We start from the raw sequence: 14,582 nt of genomic DNA, 5'->3' as shown, positions 1-14,582 counted from the left end.
AAAGTAAATCTAGCTGTGCTCGCTTCAGCAGCACGTCTACTAAAATTGAAATATGCAGAGATTAGCCTAATGCAAATTTGTGAATCCTTCTTCTGTAGGGGTGTTGAGGTAGACTGGCAGAATCTCACTGTATTGCCCTGGCTGGCCTTGAACTCACAGACATCTGTTTTCCTCTGCTCACCAATGCTCAGATCAAAGGCATGCACCGCCACACCTAGCTCAGTATTTTAAGTCCATTTTGGAGATCAGCATTTACCTTTTAATACATATTGTGGGATTTTAATTATTTTGTTTTGCTTTTTTGTTTTGTTTTCAAAAGAAGGAAGAATCAGCTGGGTATGGTAGGCCTTGCCTTTAATCCCAGCACTGGGAAGGCAGAGGCAGGTGGCTCTCTGTTGAGTGCCAGGACAGCCTGGCTACATAGTCAAAACACTGTCTGACAAAAAGGAAAAAAGGCAGTGGGGGGCGGGGGGTGTAAATCAGGTCTGTTGTGGAGTATGCCAGTAACCCTGGCCCTTGGGAAGTGGAAACTGAGTCTCTGGAGTTCAAAGTCACCTGCAGCCTTGTAATAAGTTTGAAGCCATCCTGACTCCTTGAGACGCGGTCCAGAAAGGTAAGTACATGGGGTAAGAAAGGTGCTAGTGAGCATGGGTTTTCTTATTGAACAGTGAATAGTGTCTGAAATTGGTTCTGTGCACATAGTACAAGCCCTGGGTTGTGTGTTTTAAATGAGTGAGTTATAAAGTATGTGAATTCGGCTTCAATTAGCTATTATTTTTTTAAACACAAACATTTAGGGCCTGGGTGTATAGTTAGTGGTGAAATAGGAAGCCCTGGTCCCCCAGAAGAAAGCATTTAGAAGTTCCCTCTGTGTAGTGTCCCTGTGGCTGATGGTGGCGGTTTCTAACCGCAGGAAGGGTGCAGCACACACTGTGAGTGTTGTATTTTGCAGGACCTCCTCTATCGAAGGTCCAGGTCCCTGGTGGACTATGAAAATGCCAATAAAGCCCTGGACAAGGCCAGAGCGAAAAACAAAGATGTTCTACAGGCAGAGACTTCCCAGCAGTTGTGCTGTCAGAAGTTTGAGAAAATCTCTGAATCTGCAAAACAAGGTACTGTTAACATGCCTTTTAGTGCAAGGTGTGCTTTATGCTGGGGTCCTTCTAATTTTTATGTTTTTGTTTACAGAACTGATAGATTTTAAGACAAGAAGAGTTGCTGCATTCAGAAAAAATTTAGTGGAACTTGCAGAACTAGAACTAAAGCATGCAAAGGTATCATTAAATATTGAATCATTTAAATTTTAAATTGAGTCAGTTATAAAATAGATGGTAATCCTTTGGTCAACCTCCTATGGGAGATTGACACACTGTCCTTGATTTATTTGGATGTTTTATACACTGTGTGTGTGCGTGTGTGAGTGCGTTGGGGTTTTGCTTCTCCCCTTGTATAAATAAATTTGCAGGTGGAACTTGGGGCCCCTGCTCACGCAGTAAGTGCTTTCCATGATTGGCCATCTCACTGGCCCTTCCTTGGGCTTTGTGCTTCAGTCCTAGAGTTATGTGTCGGGTTCTTGCATGCTAGCCAGCACTCTGTCACTGAGCTCATGCTCATCCTGACAGAATGGGAGTTAGCTTGTTGTTTGCTGTGGATGAAGCAGCTTCTCACTCCTCAGGCTGGCCCTGGACTCAATGGTCTTTCTGTCTCAGCCTCTACTTGGGAGGTGTTCTATGACCTCTAGACTACACACACTTATGCATACACACATACACACAAAATAATGTAAAAAAATACTTCTGAGCCAAGTGTTGGTGTTGCACGCTTTTAATCCCAGCACTCAGGAGGCAGAGGCAGGTGGATCTCTGTGAGTTTGAGGCCAGCCTGGTCTACAGAGCGAGTTCTAGGAAAGGTGCAAAGCTACACAGAGAAACTCTGTCTCGAAAAACAAAAAAACAAAAGTACTTCTGGCATTTGCCAGTTGTAGTAGTACATACCTGTAGGACACACTGAGGAGGTCACAAGTTCAAAGCCAGCCTGGGCTACACCTTAGAGGCTGGAGGGGTGACAGCAGTTGAGATCACTTGTTGCTCTTGAGGACTGGAGTCTGGTTCCCAGTACCCACATCAGGTGGCTCATAACCATCCTAGCTCCCCACCCAGGAGATAGGACCTTCTTCCTTGGCCTAAATAAGTGGGCGGAGGTGTGTGGTGTTCACTCCTCTCAGCTGTCACCCCAGCTCTCCTGGTGCACATCTTTCAGTCACCCCAGCCCTCCTGGTGCACATCTTTCAGTCACCCCAGCCCTCCTGGTGCACATCTGTCACCCCAGCTCTCCTGGTGCACATCTGTAATGCAGCACTCTAGTGCACATCTGTCACCCCAGCCCTCCTGGTGCACATCTTTCAGTCACCCCAGCCCTCCTGGTGCACATCTGTCACCCCAGCCCTCCTGGTGCACATCTGTAATGCAGCACTCTAGTGCACATCTGTCACCACAGCCCTCCTGGTGCACATCTGTCACCCCAGCCCTCCTGGTGCACATCTGTCACCCCAGCCCTCCTGGTGCACATCTGTCACCCCAGCCCTCCTGGTGCACATCTGTCACTCCAGCCCTCCTAGTGCACATCTGTCACCCCAGCACTAATAAAACACCCAGAGCCAGATATAGGAATGAACGATGAAAGATCAGAGAAGGAGAACAAGCCACAGCTACCTCACCTCATCAACTCCTCAGCCAATCCTGTTTCCTCAGACTGGAAACCTCTGAGTCCTCACCCCTGAGGGTCTCAGTTGAACTGTGGCTAAAAAGCCTCTAGTTCCTGGTCCTTACTTCCTGGGATTAAGGATGGGTGTTTCCCAATAAAGGCATGAGATTTCAAGTACTGGGATTAAAGGTGTGTGCCACCATGCCTTTAGTCAGATCTCTTGTAAATTTTGAAGAAAGATCAAATGTTCTACAAATGGCTGGCTGCATGTGAATTTTCTAGAACACTTTTGTATGTAATGCTAGCATTTTTATTTAACAAACAAACAAACTAGCATAGATCTGGAAAGATGGCTCAAAGTCAGACTATCTAAACCATTAATACTGGTCTAGGTAGAAATTTGGTGAACAAGCTGGCACTTTGTGCCTTTAACACAAAGTGTTTCTAGAATTCTGGCACCAGAATACGATTTCTATCTTTTATCCTGTCTTGGTTGCTAGGTGATGCCTCTGATGGCCGCGGGCACACCCATGGGGCCCAGACATACACGCAGGCAAAGCAGACATACACATCACAGACAATAGAAAAGACTCACAAACAACGACTCTCAAGCTGCTTGGACTAAAGAAATTGATGGCTGGGTTTGTTCCTCCCTCCAGGGCAACCTCCAGCTGCTGCAGAACTGCCTTGCTGTTTTAAATGGAGACACCTAGGCCACACCCCGCCTTCTGTTGAAAAGGGCTGCCTTCAAATCTCGTTATTTTCTTGATGACATCTAAACTCACTGGGAACAACAGATCAGCTGGCACCATGCATCGGCTCTTCTTCTGAGAGACAATGGAGTGGCAGGGCTCACCGGCCGCAGGGCAGCGTCTGCCACCCCGCACTTGACCTTCCGAGAAGCCCAAAGTTCAACTTCCTCTTTTCTTTAAGTAGCCTGTCTTAACTGTGTTTATTTCGTGCGTAGCGATCTTGTGGCTGCCAGCCTTATTTACCTCTCGATCACTTGTCCAGTTCTAACATTCTCAAGAGTCCACTGTTCACACAAGATAACAGTTGCCTTTCTGGATTTTTTTTTTTTTTTTTTAAGCATCCTGTGCCCTGCGTTCTTTCATGTATCCGTGTAAACATCTTAATGAGACTTACTTTGAATTAATGAAACGTAAAGTTTTGAGTCAGTTTTTGTGAGCTTTATCAGTATGGTCGATCTCTGAAGAAAAACAGATGCGTTCGTATGTTTGCCTTAAACTTGTGAACTAAACCAATATTGTAAACCGCCCAGCGATACCAGCGGCGTTTGAACTCCGAGCTCCTGTATCGCTCTCTGGAATTTGGGGTAGTGATAATAAATCTACTCCAGTATTAAGCTTTACAGCGCAGGTTTTTGTTTTTCTCCCCTTCTTTTGAAATGGCCAATTGAACCAAGTTCACCGACCGCTTTACTGTAGAGCGACCCGGTCTTCTGCATGCACTCCACCGAAGGAGCAGCTGGACAGAGGCAGACATCTGCCTTTTCCGGAATGCAGGAGCATCCCAGTTCCCTGGACCCGTCCCTAGCTCGGCCAACCGCGTCCCTCCTAGTTACCATGGCAACGATGGCAGCCTATTGACTGCACAGAGGGAAAGCCTTCTGGAAGGAAGAGCTCTTGAGTTGGTGAGGGAAGTAGATTCCCCGGGACGAAAGTTGGTGCACAGATGAGATGCCACGCCGGGGCTCTCTGACAGGGAGAGGACGTGATCCTCGTTCCCAGCGTAAAGTTAGGTGGAATGGATTTCTCTGTCTTTTCCCAAGTCCTCTCCTATTTGGAAACCACGGGGATTGGGGCTGGTCATCCCTGGAACAGGTTCCTAGTTCGTTTACAATTTTCCAAACCGTCCCGAAGATTGCCGGGGCCGCCTGGCAGGCGGTGGCCCTGACCCCCACCCACCCAGCCTTCCTCGGCGCATGTTCTCTGGCTGGTCAGTGTCCTTTCCACTGACACGTGTCCCCGTGCTGTTCAGAGTCGGTTTTCCTGGTGTTGGCCGAGAGATCCTTTCCGTCCTTCGTGTCTGTGACCCTCCTTGGTAGAAACACGCTCACACGGTGTCCACCAGTGGGTGAGTGCAGGACCAGGAGCCCTTGCTTTGGACCCGTCCGACCCTCACCAGCTGCCCTTGTGGCCTCAATCCGGTTGGGCAAGATCCTCTAGACTTCTGCCTCATTTCTCTGCTCTAAAGGACATGTTGACCTACCTCACAGGGGTGTTGTGAGGATTAATAAATGTTGGTACCATGCTTTGAAAATGTGAGGGTGCTGTGTAAATGCTGAGGGATGGTTGAGGGCCAAGTTGTACGATGGTTCTCTCCCCCAAGAGTTGATTGTGTTTTTAATCAAAGCGGTCTCTTTTGGAGGGGAGGAAGTGGAGTAGATGCACCCTAAGTCCTCGTGTCTTTTATTTTTATTTTATTTTGAAAAATTTTAGATTTTTACTTATTTTTATTTACTGTTCAGGGATGCTTTTACCTGACCATATTCTGTGTACCATATGTGTGCAGTACCAGAGAAGGGGTGGTTGACAAGAGGGCATCGGGACCCCTAGAACTGGAGCCTCATTGTAGTTACTGGTAAAGGTACCCAGGTCTGAGGGAAGAGTAAATAAATCAGGACTGTCAAATGATCAATTGATCTGTCCATCCATCCATCCATCCATCTAATCTATCTTGCTTTTTTTGAGATAGGGTTCCTCTGTGTAACTTGTCTGCCCTGGAACTCACTCTGTAGATCAGGCTGGCCTCGAACTCACAGAGATACCTCCCGAGTGCTGATATTAAAGGCATGAGCCACCGCAGACACGTCCTAAGTTACATTTTTAAGGGTGTGTGTGTATATAGTGGGTGAGGGCAGGGACTCAGGTGACGGCCAGAGAACAACTCAGTGAGTCTTACACCAAGTGGACTGTGGGATCAAAGTCAGGCTGTCAGCTGCTTGTTTCTTACTTTGTCTCTTTGGGGGCCACCACCCAGCTCCCAAATAAGTCACACACAGAGGCTTCTTCTTAATTATGAATGTCTGGTTTGAGCTTGGCTTCTTTCTTGCCAGCGTGTCTTAACTTCGTTACCCTGTGTGTCTTCCCTCTGGACTTGACCTTTTCTTCTTTTCTTTCACTATGACTCTGGGCCTTGCTGGACCCTGACGTCTCTCCCTGCTGGCTCTCCTCCCTCTCAGATTTCTTCTATTTATTCTCTGTCTGCCAGCCCTGCCCATCCTTGCTCCTACCTTGCTCCTGGCTGTTCAGTTCTTTATTAGACCGTCAGGTGTCTTAGAAAGAAAGGCACAGTAACACAGCTTCACAGAGTTAAACGCAACATAAACAGAAGCAACACACCTTAAAACAATATTCCCCAACAGTCAGCCATGACAGCAAGTGTGTTTTTTCCCCTAAGCTGATTTGGCAGACCCTGGATTCATTGTTAGTGTTTTAAATTTTATTTAAACTTGTGGGGTGGGGATAGGTAGTAGCAGCTGTACAGACTAGCCAGGGGACTTTGGGTGGGGGTTCCAACCATACATAATGAGTGGACAGTGCCAGGCTTTCTCACTAACACCTGGAAAAATAACATGTCGGGGGCTGGAGAGATGGCTCAGCTGTTAAGCACACCAGCTGCTCTTCTAGAGGTCCTGAGTTCAATTCCCAGCGACCACATAGTGACTCACAGCCATCTATAGTGGAATCTGATACTGTCTTCTGGGGTGCAGGTGTACAGGCAGATAGAGCACTCAGTTACATAAAATAAGTAAATCGGGCTCTTTTTAGATTTATTATGAATACAGTGTTCTCCCAGCATTTATGTGTGCTGGGGACGGATGCTGTTGTACAGCTTTCTTTGAGTCATTTCTGCTCCCACGGGTGCCCCTCACCCATATCCTCGTAAATAACCCCAAGAAAACTCATTGGTTCACCAAGGTGGGCTTTACAGAATCCACACGCTTGTCTGCTGTGGGCTCCCCGCTAGGTTGAGGAGCTGTGTATGCTGCAGCTCCCGGGGAAAGGCTTGGCACAACACATAACGGCCACATCAAAAAAGGCGTTCGATCTGGAGATGAGACACTCCTTGAAGTCTACCTGGGCGGGTGGAGCATGTCCACCCACATCCATCTGTTTCTTTTGAAACACCAAGCCAAATAGAAAGAGACGGTGAAGCGCGCTCTGTTGGCATTTAACCTTGAGTGAGGACCACTAAGAACAAGCTCCTCAGAGAGAGGAAGGGCTTTTTCTCCCTCACCCAGAATGTCAGAAGAGCCTCTGGAGGGAGCTGTGTTCTGCCCTGCTATGAAGCGGCCCACCTGAGGTCTTCGGCCTGCCGGCTGCCCCAGCTCCAGGCCTCAGCCTGATTTCCAAGTAGAGCAGTGCGGAGCAGGGTCTTCGATTTTTATTTCCCGGCAGATGCTCTCCCTGGCTGCAGCTGTTTTAGCTGGGGTTTTTAAAGAGGTCGGCACTCTAGGCCAGAACGGTGGTCACCCTGCAGAACCCACAAGATGACTTGGAAGACAAGAGAGAGCCAGGCTAGCCTGGGGCTGGATATTAAAGGGAAGGAAGGAAAAGAGAGAAATCACTCCTGCAGTGTTTACCACATGGTCAGTTAGAGGGGTGCGGAGGCGAGCTCACGAGCCTAACGACCTGGGGGGACCCCCCAGGTCCACGTGGGGAGACGACCCCACCACCAGCCGTCCCGGCCTCCGACCCCCTCCCCGCCGCCACGAATGTGACGTCAAGAATCAGGACGAGCGGGTCGGCACAGTTCCCTCGCTTCTGCTTCGCGACTGTGAGGACGACAGGTGTGAGCCACCATGGTCAGCTTAGTCTGGGTTTCTGCTGAGAACTGGTAGAACTTCTTTCTGGGTGAGAGGAGAGTCGTTCACAGGGCCGAGCGTGCAGCTCGACCGGTAGATAGACTCGCTTGCCGGGCCGCACAACCCCCGAGTGTGTGACCCAGCTGTGGGCGATGACACACGGGCAGGATCCAAGTTTAGGGTCCTCCTGGCTACGGAGTACGTTCGGGAGCTCCTGGGGCCATCGCGGTCGGAAGGGGAAAAAAAAAAAAAAAAAGCCCGCGGGGCGGGGCTATGCAGACGAGGCGGGCGCAGAGGCTGCCGGTCCCGCGGGCTCGGAGGGCGGCGTCCCGCACGGTGACGTCCCGCGTGGGTGAGGGTGAGGTCCGTGGGGGCGAGAAGACGGCGACGGGTGTGGAGGGCGTGGAGGAGGATTCGGCGTGTGGACGTGGGCGACCGTGTGTTAAAGGGGCGCGCGTGTGTAAGGAGAGCGTGCGTGCGGGCGTAGCAACTCATACTTACCTGGCAGGGGAGATACCATGATCACGAAGGTGGTTTTCCCAGGGCGAGGCTTATCCATTGCACTCCGGATGTGCTGACCCCTGCGATTTCCCCAAATGCGGGAAACTCGACTGCATAATTTGTGGTAGTGGGGGACTGCGTTCGCGCTCTCCCCTGGCTTGCTGGTTTTCAAAAGTGAGATTCTTTTTTCTATGTGTTCTTTCTCCTGTTTGCTTGTTTCTTCCGCTAGACCTCTTTCTCTACACCAACCTGGGCTCACACAGAGATTTCCCTTCTTTGTCTTTCTCGTGTTGGGGTAGACTGGCTAGGAGTCCTGGTTTCATTCTCACACACTTCCAAGCTGCCCTTCACTCTTGAGTATCACCCTGTGTAGCAGAAAGCCGTTTCCAAGAGGCTCCTTTCCGGTTCTGATCTCTTGGGGTTTTAAAAAAGCCACTTTCTGTTAGAGCCAAGGGCCTTGCCCAGTCAGCTCTTTTTTCCAAGCACCAGTATCCATATTATCCATCCATCCGTCCTCAGAGAGAATAGCCATAGAGTACTTTTTGGCAGACTTCCGGTCAATGGAGGACTATTGTATCGTTTCTGTAGTGGAAAATCTAGTAGAGTCATTGTATCTAAGGAAAACATTAGAATGAAACTTTTCTGGGAGTATTTAGACATTTTTTTGGCCGGGCGGTGGTGGCGCACGCCTGTAGTCCCAGCACTCAGGAGGCAGAGGCAGGCGGATCTCTGTAAATTCGAGGGCAGCCTGGACTACAGAGCGAGATCCAGGACAGGCTCCAAAGCTACATAGAAACCCTGTCTCAAAAACAAAAACATAAAAACTCTTCTGTGATTTTTTTTATTAATTTATTTTTTAAATTACCTCATGGTATTAATTATACATATGATGTTAATTACATTTGTGGTATTCATTGATTACATTCTCAGTATTCATTCAATAAATATATTTATGATATTCACTAATTACATTGTGTTATTACATTCACGATCTTATGTCCTGATAGTAATGTCCATTCGTGGGACTTTTCCATCACACAAAACAGATTCTGTACTTAGGAAATCATTACTCAATTTATAAGTCTTTTCGGCCCAATAAGGCCTCTCCACCGACGAAGCAATTCAAATTAAACCGAATTGGAAAAGCCCAGGTTTAATGGGTAAAACGTTCCCGGGTGATTCCCGGCCCCTCAGAGAGGAGAAGGGGCTGAGACAGGAAGAACCCCGTGTCTGTTTTCTGGGATGCTGCTTTTAAACTCTGTGGTTTGAGCCTCCCCGGGGAGGAGCTGTGTTTGGCGGGCATTGAAGGAGCAGGTTTGGGGAAAGAGATGGGGAGGGCAGTTGAGGAAGATCTTCCACCAGAACACTTCAGACTCTTTGGGTATGGGGTTACCAGGGTGCCAGGGGTGGAGGTGGAGCTCCCACCCAAACAGAGTTGTTTTTCAGAAGGAACTTCACAGCGTTTTCGTGACTTTAGTCACAGTATGGTCCTGGCAAACCTGGACCGTCTTGCGCTGTTGAGTACTGCCAACAGTGCACATGAAGACCAAAGTTGCAGGATGTGACAGTTTCCTTCACGAAACATGTAGATCAGACCAGCGGCTTTGGTAAGAGGAACTCGTTTTACCCTAAAACACAACTTTTGTGTAACAATCAACAAGGATGCTTCTGCATGGCAGTTTGGGGTTCAGTCCATCCAGGCTGGACTTCCCTGGTGCCTCAGACCCTGACTACATGGTGGCACAGATTATAAATAAATCTCTTTTTAAAAAACATGCCTTTAATCCCAGCACTAGGGAGGCAGAGCCAAGCTGATCTCTGTGAGTTCAAGGCCAGCCTGGTCTACAGACCGAAATCCAGGACATGCAGGAGAGGATGCAGAGGAAAGGGAACACTCCTCCACTGTTGGTGGGAATGCAAACTTGTACAACCACCGTGGAAATCAGTATGGCGGTTTCTCAGAAAATTGGGAATCAATCTACCTCAAGACCCAGCCATACCACTCTTGGTATGTACCCATATACCCAAGAAATGCTCAATCATACCACAAAGATACATGCTCAACCATGTTCATAGCAGCACTATTTATAATAGCCAGAACCTGGAAACAACCTAGATGCGTGTCAACTGAAGAATGGATTAAGAAAATGTGGGAGATATACACAGTGGAGTACTACTCTGCAGAGAAAAACAATGACAGCATGAAATTTGCAGGCAAATGGATGGAACTAGAAAAGATCATCCTGAGTGAGGTAACCCAAACCCAGAAGGACAAGCATGGTATGTACTCACTCATAAGTGGATTCTAGATATAAAGCAAAGGACAATCAGACTGCAACCCACAGAACCAGGGAGGCTACACAGTAAGGGGGATCCTAGATGACTGTGGCTTCTTATAAGTTTTGGTTTTACTCAATTACTGGGCAAGCCTCTATGAAACATTTCACTATTAGGATAAGAATTTATACTGTATCAAGCTGATAATAGAAAAATAAATAAATTAAAAAAGAAAAGAAAAACCAAAGGGGGCTAGCAGTCTCCCGACCCCCACCCCACTTTCATCAGCAAGCACTAATATTGATCTCTATGGTTACCCTATTCTGCACGTTTCCTGTGGATATAGTCATAATATGTGAAAAACTTAAACAGGAGTAGACCATATATATGATATAACAAAAATAACCTTACAGTGGTATCAACATACAAAATCCATACCAATGTAAATACTTAAGACCAGCAGTTGTCCTTTAGTTTAAAAGTAGATTCAATAATCTACCCTTCTATCCTGTCATTTCTATATCCTCTTTCTCTTTTCAGAACGAGATTCCTAAATATAATCTGCTTTGTTCAGCTTTTTTTCTCACCATTAAAATAACAACTTGCACAGGGCCATGCTAATCTTCTCTGTATCATTCCAATTTTAGTATATGTGCTGCCGAGGCAGAGCCAGGCAGATCTCTGTGAGTTCGAGGCCAGCCTGGGCTACCAAGTGAGTTCCAGGAAAGGCGCAAAGCTACACAGAGAAACCCTGTCTCAAAAAACAAACAACAACAACAACAAACCCAACTTGTTGGGCTGCAGAGATGGCTCAGAGGTTAAGAGCACTGGCTGCCCTTCCAGAGATCTTGAGTTCAATTCCCAGCAACCACATGATGGCTCACAACCATCTGTAATGAGATCTGGTGCCCTCTGTATACTAAATAAATAAATCTTTTTTAAAAAAATTTATTTATTATGTATACAGCATGTATTACTGCAGGCCAGAAGAGGGCACCAGATCTCTTTACAGCTGGTTGAAAGCCACCATGTGGTTGCTGGGAATTGAACTCAGGTGTAGTGGGTAGCCATCCCAGCATTGGCCGGGAAGTTCCAACCCCCATTGAGGCTTCGGTAATAGTCAAACCCACAAGGCGGGGCGGAGGAGGAAGCGGAAGACCCAAGATAGGGAGGAGGTCTTGCTCTCTTGGTTCTGGGATGCTGGACCCAGGAGGTAGACTGAGCAGAGTTCTCCAGAGAACACTGCCAGACTGCGCCATACCTTTGTCAGACCCTACAACCTATCTCTTCATTTGTAAGTTACCCCACAAAATAAACCTCCCTTTTAACTACGTGGAGTGGCCTTAATAATTTCACCCAATACTCAGGATCTCTGGAAGAGCAGTCAGTGCTCTTAACCTCTGAGCCATCTCACCAGCCCCCATAAATAAATAAATCTTAAAAAAAAAACAACTTGTAACCAACCCCCCTAAACGATGACTGATATCCATAACCCACAGAATGACCAAAAACCACCCACCCCATCTCTTGAGAATGTGGGTGTCATGTTCTTTAATGTTCTTTAGACTGTTTCCTGCTATCTGGGGGTGTGGCATCTCTAGGGGACCCTGAGAAAATTAAGATAATGGCCAAGTCCTGGAGAGCTAGCTGTATCCTTCCTTGCCAGTCTCTGTGTGATGGGAAAGTCTCTCTGTGTGATGGGCTTATCTGAAGTCCTGGCTGGAGCAGTGTGTAAGGATGAACGTCTCAGCTAGCTGCCTTGAAATTGTCCCCAGCAGTTTGCAGTCCAAAGTGATCTGTGGGTGGAGTTTGTCAGCTCAGTGGCGGTTGTTACCACAGTTTTTGCTGCTGGGGGACAGCCTCCAGGAGCACAAGGCTCAAAGGGAATCCATCCAGTCTGCTTACTCTGGCTTTTTTTTAATCTGAGGGGTGAGGGAGACGACACTCCCACACTCTCTTGATGGTTTCTCTCAGACCTTCTCTTTAATCTTCTTTTGTGTTCAGAGTCCTGCGTTCTGTATTTCTCTTTTCTTATCTCTATCCAGAGGTGTCCCTTCCTTCCCTTTGATGTTTTTCTTCTGACTGTTTTATTCTTCCTTATTCTCTCATTTGTGATGTTTTCCTTCTAACTCTATCTTTATTCTTCCTTATGCTCTCTATTTTTCCTCTACAGCTTCCATACACCAACCAATCCTTTCAGGCAATATAGAAATTACAATGTGGTTATATTCTATTTTTCAAGTGAATGATGACAATAAATACAAGTAAGAAACAGTATGCTTTCCATATCTCGTATGTGATTAAACATTGAGAAACAAATCACCCCCAAGAACCTACATACATTCATACCCAAGCAACTTGTTTATAGATGAACAGAGTGTAAGCCAGCAAGGTGTTCTCAGCGGTTCTTATACTGGCAGGCTGTGTTTTCCGTTATAAAGAAAGAACCAAACACCTTATCTTGGAAGGTTATTGTATAAGAAATCACAAGTCTAAACTTTTATACATGAAAAACAGTTCTTTAAATCTTTAGGGTGCATACCCACTTGTCAATAGTTTTTTATATCAGGAGATTGAGGGCAGAAATGGGTACAAGGGATTAATCATCATTTTTGATCACCAATCAATCCTCACAAGGAAAGTACATCAGCTAGTAATAATTGGACTGCTGTGGTGGTTGGTTTTTTTTTTTTACATTTATAAAATGTTTATTGATAAATAATTCACATAGTTTGCCTGTTTTCACAATTTGATAGACTTTAGTCCAGCATCCTCACAGGCCCACGACACCGTCACCACTTTCTATTTTAGAACATCACTGTCTTCAATTTCATACACACATATAACGTATGGTGATTACATTCCACCTTAGTTTTTTAAATGAACATAATATTTGCAGTTGTAACCATTTTTAAGTTCATAATTCAGTGGCATGAATTACATTGAAGATAGTAATTACACTCATGATATTAATTATATTATGGTATTCATTAATTACATTCACAGTGTTCATTCAATAACTTTATTTATGATATTCATTAATTACATTAACTATATTGATTTATTACATCTATTTTTTTATTTTTATTTTTTAAAAATATTTATTTATTTATTATGTATACAGCATGTATGACTGCAGGCCAGAAGAGGGCGCCAGATCTCATTACAGATGGTTGTGAGCCACCATGTGGTTGCTGGGAATTGAACTCAGGACCTCTGAAAGAGCAGTCAGTGCTCTTAACCTCTGAGCCATCTCTCCAGCCTGATTTATACATTTATGATATTATGTCCTGATACTACTAACCATTTGTGGGGCTTTACCATCACACAAAACAGAAACTCCATACTTAGAAAAATCATTGCTCAGGGTTGGGGATTTAGCTCAGTGGTAGAGCGCTTGCCTATCAAGCACAAGGCCCTGGGTTCCATCCTCAGCTCTGGAGAGAAAAAAAAAAAAGCCAGGCAGTGGTGGCGCACACCTTTAATCCCAGCACTTGGGAGGCAGAGCCAGGTGGATCTCTGTGAGTTCAAGGTCAGCCTGGTCTACAAAGCAAGATCCAAGATAGGCACCAAAACTATACGGAGAAACCCTGTCTTGAAAAAAAACAAAAACAAAAAAAAAGAAAGAAAATCATCACTCTATATTCCTTTCTTCTCCATCTTGAGATAATGTCTAGTCTTTTTATTTCTACAAATTTGCATATTCTATGTATTCCATGTAATACAATTCTATAGTATTGGTCCCTTTTTTAATGTAAAAAAATTTTTATGTACAACTGCAGGATAACTTGAACATAAAAAAAGGTTATAATTCAAAAGTCCAGGGTTATTTGAAACTGGAAAATATTTTCTTTGTAAAAAATAGTAAAAATGATAACATTTCCCAATAAGCCCTTTTAAGCCAAATAATAGCTGAATTATACATATAAATATTGATTAGATTCTGGGAGTACGAAGAAACCTATTTTCAGAGAGCTATGTTTTATTTAAGATGTGTAAGTGGGATTTCCATTGAAAGGGAAAAATCAGTGGCCATCTTGAGAGATGCTTCCCCGTCCCCTCCTCCAAAGGTATTTGCTGACTAGCGTTTTTAATTGACCAGAAGTTGAACCTATGGGAAAGACAAGGCTGGGACAATAAGTCTTGTATCCTAGACTTGGCAAAACAAGATCTAAAGAGTAATGGGCTCGGTTGACCAGAAGTCGATCTGGAAAGAGAGTGTAGGGCTGCAACAAAAAATCTGAATGTGTCAACAAAAGCAGGACACAGG

General features: G+C 45.7%; 1 protein-coding gene, 1 non-coding gene and 1 pseudogene across 3 annotated transcripts in view; 2 read left to right on the top strand and 1 right to left on the bottom strand.

The window, feature by feature from the left end:
- The window catches only part of Snx6 (sorting nexin 6), a 37,746-nt gene extending 33,671 nt beyond the window's left edge, over positions 1-4,075 (top strand). For both annotated transcript variants that reach the window (XM_036206164.1, XM_036206165.1), the window contains exons 12-14: positions 953-1,112; positions 1,189-1,274; positions 3,363-4,075. In XM_036206164.1, coding sequence (XP_036062057.1) covers positions 953-1,112; positions 1,189-1,274; positions 3,363-3,416 — 300 coding nt within the window. In that variant the 3' untranslated portion in view covers positions 3,417-4,075. The remainder of the gene's footprint in view (positions 1-952; positions 1,113-1,188; positions 1,275-3,362) is intronic.
- A 3,952-nt stretch (positions 4,076-8,027) lies between these two features.
- LOC118595947 lies at positions 8,028-8,191 on the top strand. Its single transcript, XR_004946629.1, has one exon. It is a non-coding gene; the product is annotated as a U1 spliceosomal RNA (small nuclear RNA).
- Positions 8,192-10,864: 2,673 nt separating this feature from the next.
- Positions 10,865-10,982, bottom strand: LOC118595882 (annotated as a pseudogene).
- Between the last annotated feature and the right edge of the window lie 3,600 nt (positions 10,983-14,582).

Source organism: Onychomys torridus, chromosome 14, assembly GCF_903995425.1.
Source record: "Onychomys torridus chromosome 14, mOncTor1.1, whole genome shotgun sequence".
Lineage (NCBI taxonomy): Eukaryota > Metazoa > Chordata > Mammalia > Rodentia > Cricetidae > Onychomys > Onychomys torridus.
Note: the sequence above shows the minus strand (reverse complement) of the source record. Positions and strands in the feature narration are given on the sequence as shown.